The following is a 14,506-nucleotide window of genomic DNA, read 5'->3' as shown; positions in this document are numbered from 1 at the left end:
TACATATTCCTACTAATTTTGAGCGAGAGAAAGGTACCAACTGAACTCTTATTAGCAGAAAGAACCTCAAGAGAGTAAAGAGAGATCCATGAGGAACTGACCCACGTACAAAGAACATCCATAAGGAAGTCCGAAATGAACACCAAGCACCATGTGTGATTTAAAGAGAAAAATGCAAGTCCCCCACCTCCATAGTAGATCGAGTTCCATCATTCTGAAAGTTATCAAAAATTCAGCACAACTCAAAAGCAACACCTATACTTCTTGGAGAATCATTTCTGCCTCCTAAAATATGCATATTTCAAATCTGTGCAATTGAGTAGTCAAAAGAATCTCAAACAACCCACAATCCAAAACAATTCTGAAACCTTTTCTGTAGGTATAGAAAGTGAAAACTCACAACAAGCAAGTTTCTTCTCTTCAACACAGCAGTGGGGAATCTAATAGCAGAATACCAAACTCTCTTCTAGGAATTAGAAGATTGTCATCTACAGACAACTCAAACAACAGGCTGTAAAATCCTACATTCCATATAATTAGCCAGTGCAAAACCTCAAACACCAAGAACCTTAAACATCTATTTTGAACTCACTATATCTAGAAAAGTCCATGAAAGCATCTGATATCATCATAACACTGAAGCCACAAAATCAACATCCTCCTCTTAGCCCATTCAAAGTTCCTAGTAAATTGAGAATTATCATAAGGCTACAGCAGTAGAGAAAACGGTTCACACTGCACCTTGCACATCACTACAAGTCCAATCAAACATCTGATATGCATCCACCAAGAAGCAAATCACAATTAATCATGGACATCCTTTTACAACATAGAAGATCAAGAAAATCATAATTATTAGTAGTAATATCAAAGGTTCAGGCTAATCAATGTAGTCCATAATAATGGTTCGTGGTCATCATGCTGTTAAACACCATAGTGTCCATGCTACACAAGACAGCGAAGCTGTAAATCGTTTTCAATAAATGCAAAGTGACAAAATAGGACTGAGAAACACAAAAGGCAATACCATGTAAGGGATTGTGAACAACAAGAAATTGGTTATACAACACATGAAAAAAAAAATTCATAAAAGGCAGCTGCAAGATAAAATAACATTTAACATTCAAGAAATAAGAAAGCAAACAGAACATGCATACAGTTTCTGAAGAAGTTTGTAGATTGTAATGAATCATATGCAGCAATTAAGTTTCATAACAGCATTTTCCAACACAACACTCAATATTGCATAATTATGATGCCACCATCCCCACTTATCAATCATAACTAGCATTCAGAAACTTGAGCAACTCATTACGGTTGTTTTCTGCCAGCTTGTCTTCCTTTGTTTTCTCAACCTTCAGCATAATCTAGAGAAAAAAAAAAAAAAAGAAGAAGTCTAGGAATAATTTGATCTTCAAAAATTTCTAGCAGTATATCAATAAAGAAAAGTTCACACCTTTTTGCCAGACACAGCACTGCGCCGAATGCCATCATCTTTGTCACGGCCAAGAAACTGATGAATATAAGAATTTTCTTTTTAAATAAAAAGAATTTATTGAAATCCTTATAAAGCCTGAAATGAGGACTGCCGATTTCAACTACCTTTGAAAGCTGGATAGGACTGCTGCACCGCTCAGGCTGCAGCTTCTATATATAGCTCCCATAGCCAAAATCACCAAGCCAACATGATAGCCAGCAAGCCAATCCAACATCCAGTTATCCGTTTACAGACCCCAGCTCCAATGTCAAAGAGCCAACCCAGAAACAGGCAGCAAGTAATATAAGGATCCCTTGCTATAAGTTTAAAAATCTTGGAAACAGTATCATTAGGCAGTTGCTTCCTATTTATATACAGATGAAATGAACATGCACAAGTATGCAGGATGGCAATTCTAATTATACATACAGCTGGCAAGGATTTTACCAAAGCAATACTGTTAGCTACTGACTTGGTTATCATGAATCAAAGCTAGAATACTCTACGCCATTAATCTCCAAATGCCTACATCTGTTATGCACCTTCATCTCATATTTTACAAGTATATTTAAGCTCACTAAGATCTCACGAGCTCAACTATGCCATCATCCTTAACAACCCACTAAGTCTAGAGGGCAATCAAAAATCACCTGAATATTTTCCCAAAAAAACCTATAGATAACATAACAGCCTACCTCTTTATGCCTCTGTTTGTGCCGCTTGTGCCTCTTGCTTCGGTCTTTATCCTTGGTCTAACAACAAAAATGTCAATAAAAACTTCAAAAAAATGTACATAATGCTGAAGAAACTTTGAACATAGATGTGTTAATAATAAATATCCAAATGCATATCAGGGCGCACCTTCTTTGATCTTTCATCATGTTTGTGCTTCCTTGGATAATTTGATGCCTCATATTCACTATCAGAAGAGCTCTCACTGCTGCTGTAAAATCATACTCAATGTTCAATACTAAATTAACACCAAGACAAATGAATGATAAAACTCTACAGAGATGAAAGAAATCATCGTATAAATCATAAAAGCTGGGTCATGAATATCCTAAAGACTAGAAAGTCTTTCTATGGTAAGAACATTATGCAGCTTTCCAATAGAACCTATAAATTTGTATTGTAGATTTCAGATAATTCTCATCACATGATAATCACCACTAACAAAAGCTTGTCTCATCAACAAGAAGTATACTGCAGAGATTCAAGAAGACTCCCCAAAGGATTGAGAAAAAATTCTATTACTGGCTGTTCACCTGACATCTCCCACAGTAATTGGTGTCATATCTCCTGTCAAAAGACCAAGAAGCCTAGCTGGCAAGTAAACAAGAAACACCTTTTGGATCAAACAGCCTTAAGCTTATGCACCAAGAAGATGATTCTTCAGAATTTCATGCACAAAGAAAAATCTATCATGTTTTGATTCAGGGACCACATTCATCTCTTAGGCACAAGCTTTAAGTAAACAAATGAAAATGATCCCCAAGTCTGTATCTCCTGTCAGCCACCAATATATTTGTTTGATAGGAAAATACATCACCATCACATATTCTTAAAGATTACAAGAACAGCAGGATTGAGCAAAAATAAGTATAAAAAAGAAATCACTATTATAAGCACCATCCAACAAGCAACCCTCCTAATTCTTTGCATGCACTATTCCCTCTTTAAATGTAAGAGGTACGGCAGAATGCTTGCCCATCCTTCCATAGAAGACGTTTAAAATTTCCATAAATCCCCTCTAGTCGACGCATTGCCCACTTCCAAATCCAGGGGAAAAAATAACTTTTTATCAAGAAACATTCTAATTCACAGATTCCAACCAAAATAATTCAACAATTTACGAAATCATGCAGAAGGCCTCAAAAACCAATATTTAATAGACATCCTCAATTTTCCAGCCACGAATGTCCATTATATACAGGAAAGGAAGATTCTGCATCGAAGGGACGAGACTCTGACCGAATAAAAAGAAGCCACAATCCTAACTCTAACCTTAAAATTCCTCATAGAGACCGATTAGGTTAAAGAAGCGACTCGCCTGTAACTATCACTGTATGAAGAAGGGGAATCGCTGGGAGATCGGTGTCTCCTCCTCCTCTTCCCCCGAGACCGGTGATCCTTGCGAACCCTGAGGGCGTCTCTGCCCACACGGCGGCGGTGGCGTCGGCGTCGATCCCGGCGAGAAGAGGAGGAGGAGGATGAATACGAAGAATCGGAAGACAAGGAAGACGAGGAAGCGACCATAGCGGACGGGTCGAGTAGGCGTGCTTCTCTCCGGTCTTCTTCAAACCCTCGCTCCCCGATCGAGAATCGCCTCGCGTAACTCGCGTCAGTGGACCGAATTCTGAACTACTGTATAATGGTCATGGACGTGGGTTGGCCCGGTCCATGATGGCCCTAAGTGCCACTCTTAGATGGACCAAGACCAATGGCCTGGGTCGTTTGGGCTCAACAGTTAGCTGTCTGAGGAGAACTTGGTGGAGCCTACTAGACTGACTCGTGGTGCACTGAGTGCACATGTGCAATAATGATATTATTCCAAGCATATAGTAAGCTTAGGTTGTAGCAACATGATTAATATTTTAATAAAACAAGATTTTGGACATGAATGTTTGAAAGTAGTCTATTTGGCAATCTGTTTCAGCTCTTAGGGCTTATAATGCTGCATAATAGGTAGAGCATTGTCTCACATCTTTGTGAAATCAGAATAGATCATGTTTAAAAAAACCCAAATAAAAAAAATAAATATATGCAGGGTTATATATGTAAATATGAAGATAGGACCGACCATTCTATCAATGTTGTTTGGACTGACCTTGGGAGTGCTCTAACGGGACATTATTTTTTCAGATTTTCTTGGATGTATTCATGCTATAATGGCGTAAATTGCCCACCATTCAAAAAAAAAAAAAAAAAAAATCACGGGGACTAGCATGCAGAAATCTCAAATAAAATAAATGAAAGCCAAAATGACACCGAACATGTCTTGAGAATAATCCGCCACATTGTGGGGAAAATCTTTACTTTGTCGGTTATAAGATGTAGTCAAATCTTGGATGGTAGACTGTTGACCTAAGGTAGAAGAATTTAAGCTCCAGCATGTGGTTTGAATTAGTGGTTTGATGTGACTTGTCCCTCTTGGAAAGCTTGCCTTATATTGGGTGAGGATAGTGAGATAATAAGTTTTTCTAATGTTGAACTTTGAAAACCAGTACCAGTAGATGATAAAGACTGAGCAGCTGTGAGAAGAGTCTTAACATCCAACTGCTAGTCTTCTTTGGTTGCTGGAGTGGAATATCATGAGCCTTCAAATATAATGCATGTTTCCATCGGGAATCTAGTTTATATTCCAAAGTTGCGCAGGTCAAGGTTACATTATAGATTGACTTGACAAAGAAAAACAAAGTCTTCTAGGATGTCACCTTCTGTAACAAATTCAGGGAAGTGGAGTGAAGCTCCTTAGTGATGAATTTCTTCTATACTTTTGAGGATAAGAGCTGAGATGTATGGAAATTAACATGGATGGTTGCTACTTTGTAAAATGACTCTTTGATTGAAGATGGTGTTGGGAAGAAGTGCTTCCTTTCCTTCTTAAGTAAGCTATGGATAATATTCCACGAGTACAATCAATAATGGCAAACAATAATTTACTAGAAGTAGAAAAATCAAGCAACCAAGAGAATGGAAACATCAAACTTTTACATAGAAAATCCTTCAATAATAAAAGGAAAAAACAATGAGCACTAAGTGGAAATCCACTATCCATGATATGAAGAGTACAAGATGTTTACCACAACAAGATAATACAAAAGCATAAGATAAATCTCTAAAGGAAAAATATCATCAAGCTTCCAACTTATAAAGTTTGTAGACACATCATCAAAGAGAGAAATCTCCAACTTTGTAGAAGCTCTAAACACTCTTGTAGACGAGATGAGCGAAGAAAATCAAACTCTTGTATCTTGAACTTCAATCAAAAAATAACTTTGTATGAGAAGCCTTTGTTGTATGTAGAAAATCAAGACCCTACATCTTCTCTATTTTTTTCTTTCTCTTTTGCTTGTTGTATAGGCTATCACTTAAAAATATATGTGCCATGCCCAACACCTATAAGTTTGGTGTAGGCTACTCTAAGGCTAGCCCAAAATACTAGTAAGTCCAACAGCAGTCTCTCGCAGTTAAAAGAGATGTGCTGGTGAATGATCAGGAAACTTGAGAAGTTACTATCTACAAAGTTCACTGATAAATTAAATCTATCAAAGATCTAGGGTACTATAACTGGAAGGAAAGCCTAAAAGACATGCAAAATATTTTGAAAAGAATCATCATGATTGACAGGAAAAGATTCAATTTTTAAGGTTTGAGAATAAATCCAGAATATCTTCATTTTTGTTCAAAATTATTGGGGTGCCCCACCATTACTCGGGAAAAAATACAGAGTTTTTAAAAAAAAAAAAGATTTTGCTGAGGAATTTTACTTCTGATTGTGATTTTAAATAAGCAATTTAATACAACTCGACTGTAAGCTTTGTTTAGTTCATTTATGTTCAATGAGGATGATGAGGATGGGTAATCTTGCTGTTCATGATATAATTTAAACCAGCTCGTGACTTTGAACTTTGAAATTCAGAACTAGCAGCTGAGTTAGACCGGGCAACTGTGAGAAGAGTCTTAATACTTAGCTGCTAGTGTTTTCACCAGCTGAAGTCAAGTTGTTTGCTTTAGATTGAAAAGGTCAAGCAATTTGACAACTTAAACTGCTTTGAAAGTAAAGAAATGATGGTAAATGGCTATGGAGGTGTGTTTCTTCTCCTCTGCCATCCCAGTTTTTGTCCAGGACAGGAATCAACAGCGATAAAAAATTCACTCGAGACAGCAAAACATGGCCTGCAATGCATAATGCTTACGAAATTTCCCCTGCTGTAGCGAACTTAGTGGTGCTTATGACATGTCTAAATCTTTTTGATGGCGATGTTTGTTCTTGAATTGAGACAATAAGTGAAATCAGAGATTCTGAAGCTTCTGAATGCAGAATTCCATGTTTCTTTCCTGAAAGTGGTAGGATAGGTTATCAGGGTGCATGGAAGTCTCCATGGTACAGTAATAGGATTGCTTCATTGATGACTTTAGGATGGTAATATATTCGCAAAATAAAGACTTTAGGATGGCAATATCATTTCAATGCAGACGTAAAAGTTTTATTCATGTTTTATAATCCTCAATGATTTGACCAACGACCATTTAGGAATCCTGAAAATGTTCCCAATGAACTACAGTTGCTGTTGTTGCAGAATTTAAACTGGACGACAAATTTATCAAAGTGCTAGTTATCCCTTTCTTAAAAAAGAATTTTGAGCAGTAGGGGTACCGAAGAGAGCTAAATAAACTAGATCTCATGAAAAGAAAGCATGCAGTTTTGCCAAATCACTGATAAGTCTTTCTTGTTCGATTTTTATAATCATATTTCTGATTTTTTATTTTTATAGTAATTCATTAGTTTGAATTATTTTATTTTTTATATTAATTTCCTCTGGGATATCTCAAAGTGACATATTTCTTGATAATATGATAGTTATTCTACCAAAAGATAAACTCACTCTTCTTCAAACTTCTTTTTATGAAAGGCTGTGCTCTTTCACAAAAGAGTTTGCATAGAAAAATGCATCTAAGCAATCACAACTCTTGACATACACCCTTTTTGAAATCTATACATAGGGATTCATAAGATGGAATTCCTATTATGTTCACCCCCATTCTTCTAATGTTTGATTTTGCATTATTTTCGTCAGTGTCTAGGCTTAGCCTAGTCTTGTTTCATCCCTGAATCATCTAATTGGAGTCTACTATAAAGAAATAATGAAACAGTTTGATGTATCTTGAGAGTGAACCACCAGAAATTTTTTTGCACCAGGACATGATGAAATACACTCTGAAAAAATTGTCGACCATAATGTTCCTCCAACCATATGATATGTTTCTAACTTCTTTTTATTTATATAAAAAAATGAAGTATTTTTTATACTAATTATATTTTATATAATATTTTTATACTAATTATATTATTATACAAGTTAGACAACATGATTTTTCTAACATTTCTGATATGGCTCAACAAGAGCTGCTTTCTTCATAGCCCAGAACTTTTTGAAGGTTTCATTTTTTTATCGCTTTTTGACTCTCTTTTTGCTGGTTCAACTCCAATGATTATGCTTCCAATAATAAGACTTCCAGTCCTCAAGAATTCTAGTGTGACATTTACTACTATCACATGTCCTTCAGTTCAATATACAAAAGGAATTCAGTAAAAATTCATTATGTGGTAAGGGACAATGCTTTCTAGATTTGGAACCAATCGCATTATCAGAGAGCTTCTGGTTTGCTCCCATATGTGTATAAGAGAAGACTATAATCAAAGTTACAAGACATGCTTTGCAAAACTTTACACAGTGCCTTTAGGACTCTGAAGATACATTGTTGCATAGACTTATGTGAAGCAATTTCTATACATATGCAAACTGATGCACAGCCCACCAAGTCTAGGTTGTTTCTGAGGATTTCAGAGCTAATTCCCACATGCACATATTCACTCCAACCTTTCTCGCATACATTCTTCCTTTTTCCCATGATATACATTGATTATTCATCTGATAGAAAATATTCACACCTTTAATGGATCATTCTTGATGTTATACCCCTGACATGTGGAGGATGGTAGTATTTGCTGATGTATCAGTCTTTATCTATGGTCTCGAGCCAACGAAGCATAAGCTTATAAACAGAAACAAGATGAGATAGAACAAAACTCATAGCAAGGTTGAATCTAGGTATTGAATTTTCATTCATCATTTTTTAGATCACCTGTTCATTATATTCCTCTTGAGACAAACAGTAGAAGGCTCAAAAAAAAAATTGGCATGTGCACTGGAACAAAACTCACCTTGAGCTACAGCCTTGACATACTCCTGAAGGACAACAGTTCACAAGTTCATATAGCATTGTTAGAAGAGAAGAAGACCTGATACAAGTGGTGACAAAGTTTGGCAAGGCAGAAGTGATGGAGGTGGTCACGACGTGCGAAAGAGATCAGACTGAGAGCTAGAGCCAGTGCCAACAGAAGCAGAAGGAATCTGTTGGAATAATTCACAGGCATAAGATCAATTTTGGTTTCCCTCTTCATTGTTTTTAGCCTTGCTCCGATCTTCATTCCTACTGATTCTTCTGCTGATGCTACCTTGTCCACAAACTTTTCCTCATACTCTTCTATTTCTTTCTCTGCTTGCGCTGCGGTGACCTTTTCTTCGCAACTTTCTTCTTCGATCTCCTGCTGGTTTTCCATAAACAATAACTCCTCTTGTTCAATTACCTCAGCTGGCCAGACTGCCTCGGCACTCGACTCTATGGAAGAAGCCCTTGTGCCGTCCGATCCCTCCTCTTCTCTCTCACTCTCTCCTTTCGCAGATGACTGGGTTTCATCTTCTTGAGATTCAGATGATGGAGCTCCTACATCATCATTGCTTTCTTCTCCTTCTTCTCCTCCACCGTTTTGCTCCCTGGCATGAGTGATCTTTGATTCTTCCAGAGTCTGCTTGGTTTGGTTTTGGATGGTATCTGATTCAACAGCTCTAAATGAAAATTCTTCTACTTCTTCAGAAGTTTGGACTTCTCCACCTTCGCGGTCATCTTTTTCTTCTTCGTCTTGGACACGATCAAGCCCAGATTCTTCCAACTTTTGGTTGATTTTGTCTTGGATTTTGGTGAATTCAACAACACTGAATGAAAATTCTTCTTCTTTTGATTCTTTAAGGTTGACGAGCTCCGGTTCTTCTGAAGGCTGCTCTTTTTGGTTTTGGACCATGCCAGATTCGGGTCCACCAAGTAAAAATTCTTGAACAATACTATCATGACCATCAGCAGCATCAGTTTCCACAATTCTCACCTCTGTAGCCACGCCGATCTCTAAATGCTTGAAGCTCGGACTGTGATCAATCATGATTTTATCTATATTCTCCTGAGTAGATGATCAAGAATAATAAGTTAAAACAGAAGAACGGCACCACTTGATTGGGATAAAAAAAAAACAACTAATTACCTGAGTTTCCACTGGACTATGAACCATAAACTCCCCTTGCCTGCAAAATTAACTCACAGTAAGTTGCCAAAACAGAAGTCATGTTTATAGGAAAAACTTTTTGAGCAAATCAACGAATAGAGAAATAAAAAACTACAAAAAAATTCATCAGTTTAAATATACTAATCACCACTCCTCAGCTAGCTTTATAGTTGGACTCGACAGGATTGGATCGAGAGCCAAAACAGATGCAAGCCCCCTGGCTGCATCACCACAGACCTCATCAAGCTGGCCACCCTCTCCATGGCAGCTAATTCCCTCGTCTAAGCTCTCTACCACCTTACAGACTTCATCAGCCGGCCGTGTCGTTGCCGATCTTCTTCTTTGGTTGCTAACATGAGCTCGGTGTGCCGCGAAGGCGGCTCCGAGACCGGCGGCGATGAGAGCCCCACCAAGAACTAGAAGACCTCCCCCACCCCTTACCTCAATTTGCATCCATGGCTTCCTCCTCCTCTCCTCCTTCTCCACCTCCGAATTTGCTCCCATAGTGGTCTCCAAAGGAATTTTTGGGCACTTTCTTCTCTCCTCCACTCTTCTTATAGTCTACTTTGTGTTTCAAAGTCGTTGATAACGTATTCGTGCGGTTATTAGTCTGTTTGGAGGAGATCATAATGATACCATCTTCGTTTAGGAGATGGAGGGGAATCAGCGTAGAAGTTTGCGCTAACCGCGGAGATTCCATTGCGTCGGCTTCTGGATCGGAGAAGACGTGATCTGGACCGTCCGACCACGTCTCGGATCCGGGTCTCATCCCCGAATCCTACTGCACTGGGGACCGTTGGATCAAGAGCGACGCGTGTCACGCGACTCACGCGTCTTTGGGAGAAAAAAAAAAAAAAAAACTTTTCACGTTGTTCACGCCGGGGGAACTGGGGAAGGGCGACGTCTTGCTTTCAAGTGGGGAAGGGCTGCCAATCTTAGGGGACTTTGTGGAAAAAATACCATACAGGCAAATGGTAATAGCCTCACCTACCAAAATAATAATGATAATAATAATAATTTTATGGCTCATAAAATTATAGTCACCAATTCAGGATTTGAGGATAATTTAGTTAAAGGCAAAAATATGGGATTTCAAAGAAAACTCAGAGTTGAGGAAAAGGGTAAAATGAAAAATGCATCACCAATTTCACAAGAAATAAAAGAGGATATATATCATCATCATGAACAATATATAGCATTACAAGGTCCTTCATTTGTAAATGTTTTTTTAAATTAGTCATGATTAGTTGCAAAATAACTATATAATATTTGACTGATTTAACTGTATAAAAAGGTTAAAAAAGAATTGCTTGAATGAAAAGTAGAAAAATAGTAAAAAAATTTTCAGGGCATGGATTCAGCATTTGACATCTTACAATCCATCTAAACTATTGTATGCATGGATGGATGTAATTTTCTTCTTTTTTTTTTTGGCAAATGATGGATGTCATTTCCGATGAAGGCAATGGATATGGATTGACATAACAAACTTATGGCGTTGGACTATTCCACTCATTTTAGGCTAGAAATGGGTTTGGGCCGACCCAATGGGCTTTGGGCTAGGCCTCAACAGAATCAGACTAGGTTTGGGCTCAAATATAAAGTTTATTTTATTTTCGGACCGGGCTTGAGCTATCATTGACCCAGTCTAGGCCCGAACCCATTTTCAAGCCTAATTATCGTCCGAATACATGAGACACATTGCCTTGTTGTTTGCTACCACTACATCCCTCGGATCTCTCTAGATACAATCATTGTACTCCCTCGCTGCCAATGTAAAGTCCTTCGCCACCAGGAGACAGTGGACCACATAGGCATCGATGAGGTAGGGGGTGTTGGCGACGATAATGAAAAGGTTGAACAGTGCCCAAAGTACGTCATCCCTTGCTTGAGAGGAGCCTCTACCCTTGGCAGTGGTGCTAGGGTTCTTGAAAGCACCCACGAGGAATGGTATTGCGTCAGAGAAGCCGATGACAGACTTGTTGGAATCTAGAGCATCGAGGCCAACGAAATCATCAACGATCGCTTTGGAGACCAATGAGGAGCTCCCCGATTCGATCAAGCTCAGCATTTTGTGCATAGCTCCATCCTTGGTGAGCCGCCGCACCTCCCCCACGGCCTTCCCACCGTCGAATTAGAGCCTCCCCACCACATGTTGGAGCTCCTTGAAGATCGTGATCCTCCACCTTATCTCTCTGCCTTTGCCTCATCAAAGCCAGCCACCAAGACCTCCGCTCACAGCAGCTTCACCGATGATCAGAGAGCGCAAGAGGGCAAGGGAGTAGGAGTGCTCGCGCCAAAGCAGGAGTCCTTAGAGAGGTATGGAAGTTTCGAGAGAGAGAGAGAAAGGAAGGAAAGAGAAACAGAAGGAGAGAGAGGGGGTTTGGGCCGAGTCTTGGGCTCAGGCTTGGGCCGGCTCGATTCGGTTCGGGCTTGGGCTCCGACCGGGCTCGAGCCTTAAATGTTAAAATATTTTTAGGCCTAAGCCTAATCTGAAGTCCAAAAATATATTTCGAGCCAAGCTCGAGTAAGGGTGTTGGCCGGCCCAACCGAACCCATTTCCAATCCTACACTCACTATATAATTTCTATTATGAGAAATTTAAGCCAGACAAAAACCATAAACAATTGTTGGTAATTTTGAAGTTGGCTTTCAATTTTTTCTTTGCGGTGTAAGTAAGATCCCCATAATAGTAACATGAGAGGATTTAGATTCTGTTTGGGATTGTTGTTGGCAGTAGAGTTTTTAAAACTTTTAAAAATAAAATTTTTTAAAAATTAAGTTTTTAAGAAAAATTATTTGCTGTTTGATAATCACATTTATAAAGTACTTTAGAACTTTAGTATATATTTGACAACTAAAATAAAAAAATATTTTTGATATGATAAAATGATAATAAAAGACATTACATAGTATTGTATAGTAGAGAATAATATAATATAATATATTAAAATATTATTATACTATATAATATTATTATCATATAATATAATAAAATAATATAATATAATATAATATAATTATAATTATAATATAATTTATAATGTAATACTAAATTATAATATAAAATAATATTATAATATAATTATATTATATTATTAAATATTATTATATTATATTATATTATATTATTATAATAATATAATAATAGGTTATATTATATGTTTATAACATAAATATTATTATATTTTAAAATATTATTTTATTACATAATATTATTATCATATAATATAATATAATATAATATATTATTATAGTATAATTATATTATATTATTATTAAAATATTATTATGCTACTTTAACATATGTTTGGTAACTAAAATAAAAAAAGTACTTTTGGTATGATAAAATGACAATAAAAGACATCAAATAGTATTGTATAGTAGAGAATAATATAATATATTAAAATATTATTATACTATATAATATAATTTATTATATTATTATTAAAATATTATTATGTTATATTGTATTATTATAATATAATAATATTATAATAGATTATATTATATGTTTATAAATTAAATATTATTATATTTTAAAATATTATTTTATTGTATAATATTATTATAATATAATATAATATTATTATAATTATGATGTAATATATAATGTAATATAATATAACAGATTATATATGTAATCTAATAATAAATTATAATATAACAGATTATATCATATTATTAATAAATATTGTTATATCAAATTATATTTTAATAATATAATAATATTATAATAGATTGTATTATATATTTATAATATATCATAATATTAATTTATTATTATATTATATTTATAGTATAATAATATAAGCCAAAAAATATTTTTAGAGAAATTTCAAAATATAACTTCCTTCAAATAAATCTTTTAACTTTCTGATAAAATTAAAATAATTTTTTAATTTTTTATCAAATATTATTACATCACTTCAAAATACTTTCTGAAGGTCAGAGAATATTTTCCGACACTTCAGCCAAACAGAATCTTAAAGGATTGTGCGCCGTTAAGGTGCTCTAGTTCCATTAATCATGAATAACATGTTCTCCTAACAGGCTTCCGTGGCACAAGACCATTTTATGCTAGATATCATCTTGCAACGTGACAAGAGAATTTTATGTTTACCACATATAGTTCTATGAATTTCAAATAATAGTTCTACATTTTTCATCCATGTCCTTGGAAAACAAACTTTTAATCACCAATAATGTGTAATATTATTAATCCTCAAACCCATATCCTTCTACCATATAAAAGCAGCTTCATGTCTTAATTTTTTAATTCAAAAGTAACCCTAATCAGATAACTCCGATAAAGATTTAAAGCATCGTTTAATTTTTCCATTCCACCGATACCGGCCATCAGATGACTCCATTAAACATTATAAAGCATTCCCATAACGATTCAAATTATATTTCTCTTTAACAAGGTTTACACTAACCTAGATTTCTAGGAAGAAGGAACTCTCATGACAATAAACAGGGTAGTAAAATATAAACAGAATTGCAACCATACCATAGAACCAATACGCTAAGACCCAAACACATAAAAACTCTAGAAAAATATTTTATGCACCATGGGGGATGCAGCTTGACGTGCATCGCTCACGGTGATTGATTTTTATATGAAATTACTGAAAAAAAAAATTTTTTTTCTGCACTGCATCTGACTCCGTGCATGAGCCAATCAACACCGCCAGCGGTCCACAAAGTATTTCTCAAAAACCAAGCTAGCAGGAAAAGATAACCTTGTACACATAAAAAGATATCCTAGTACACATTTGAACTTCAGGAACTTCAAATGAAGAGAAAAATACTTCGTTCCAACAGACAAAGATCAAATATAATACATAAAAGTAATTATGAATTAATTACTTATATATTTTTTTTTTAAAATGCAGGTTCGTAGG

The 14,506-nt window shown here is 35.9% G+C and overlaps 2 protein-coding genes across 3 annotated transcripts; both read right to left on the bottom strand.

Annotated features, from left to right (window-relative positions):
• Positions 1-1,098: 1,098 nt before the first annotated feature.
• LOC105052548 (uncharacterized) lies at positions 1,099-3,847 on the bottom strand. Of its 2 annotated transcripts, none has more exons than XM_010933388.4 (6): positions 3,528-3,847; positions 2,339-2,420; positions 2,173-2,229; positions 1,603-1,647; positions 1,457-1,513; positions 1,099-1,367 (listed from the first exon to the last, which is right to left on the bottom strand). In XM_010933388.4, exons 1-6 carry the CDS (start codon positions 3,731-3,733, stop codon positions 1,275-1,277), a joined length of 540 nt encoding a protein of 179 aa, XP_010931690.1. In that variant the 5' UTR covers positions 3,734-3,847; the 3' UTR covers positions 1,099-1,274. The 2 variants fall into 2 exon arrangements, with proteins under 2 accessions (XP_010931690.1, XP_010931691.1); XM_010933389.4 differs by having other exon boundaries at positions 2,339-2,417; positions 3,528-3,843.
• A 4,448-nt stretch (positions 3,848-8,295) lies between these two features.
• Positions 8,296-10,185, bottom strand: LOC105052547 (uncharacterized). Its single transcript, XM_010933386.4, has 3 exons — positions 9,748-10,185; positions 9,579-9,618; positions 8,296-9,497 (listed from the first exon to the last, which is right to left on the bottom strand). Exons 1-3 carry the CDS (start codon positions 10,101-10,103, stop codon positions 8,475-8,477), a joined length of 1,419 nt encoding a protein of 472 aa, XP_010931688.1. The 5' UTR covers positions 10,104-10,185; the 3' UTR covers positions 8,296-8,474.
• Positions 10,186-14,506: the final 4,321 nt, after the last annotated feature.

The sequence above is a fragment of the Elaeis guineensis genome, chromosome 10 (assembly GCF_000442705.2).
Source record: "Elaeis guineensis isolate ETL-2024a chromosome 10, EG11, whole genome shotgun sequence".
In the NCBI taxonomy this organism is placed as follows: Eukaryota; Viridiplantae; Streptophyta; class Magnoliopsida; order Arecales; family Arecaceae; genus Elaeis; species Elaeis guineensis.
This window is presented reverse-complemented; position numbering and strand designations above follow the sequence as displayed.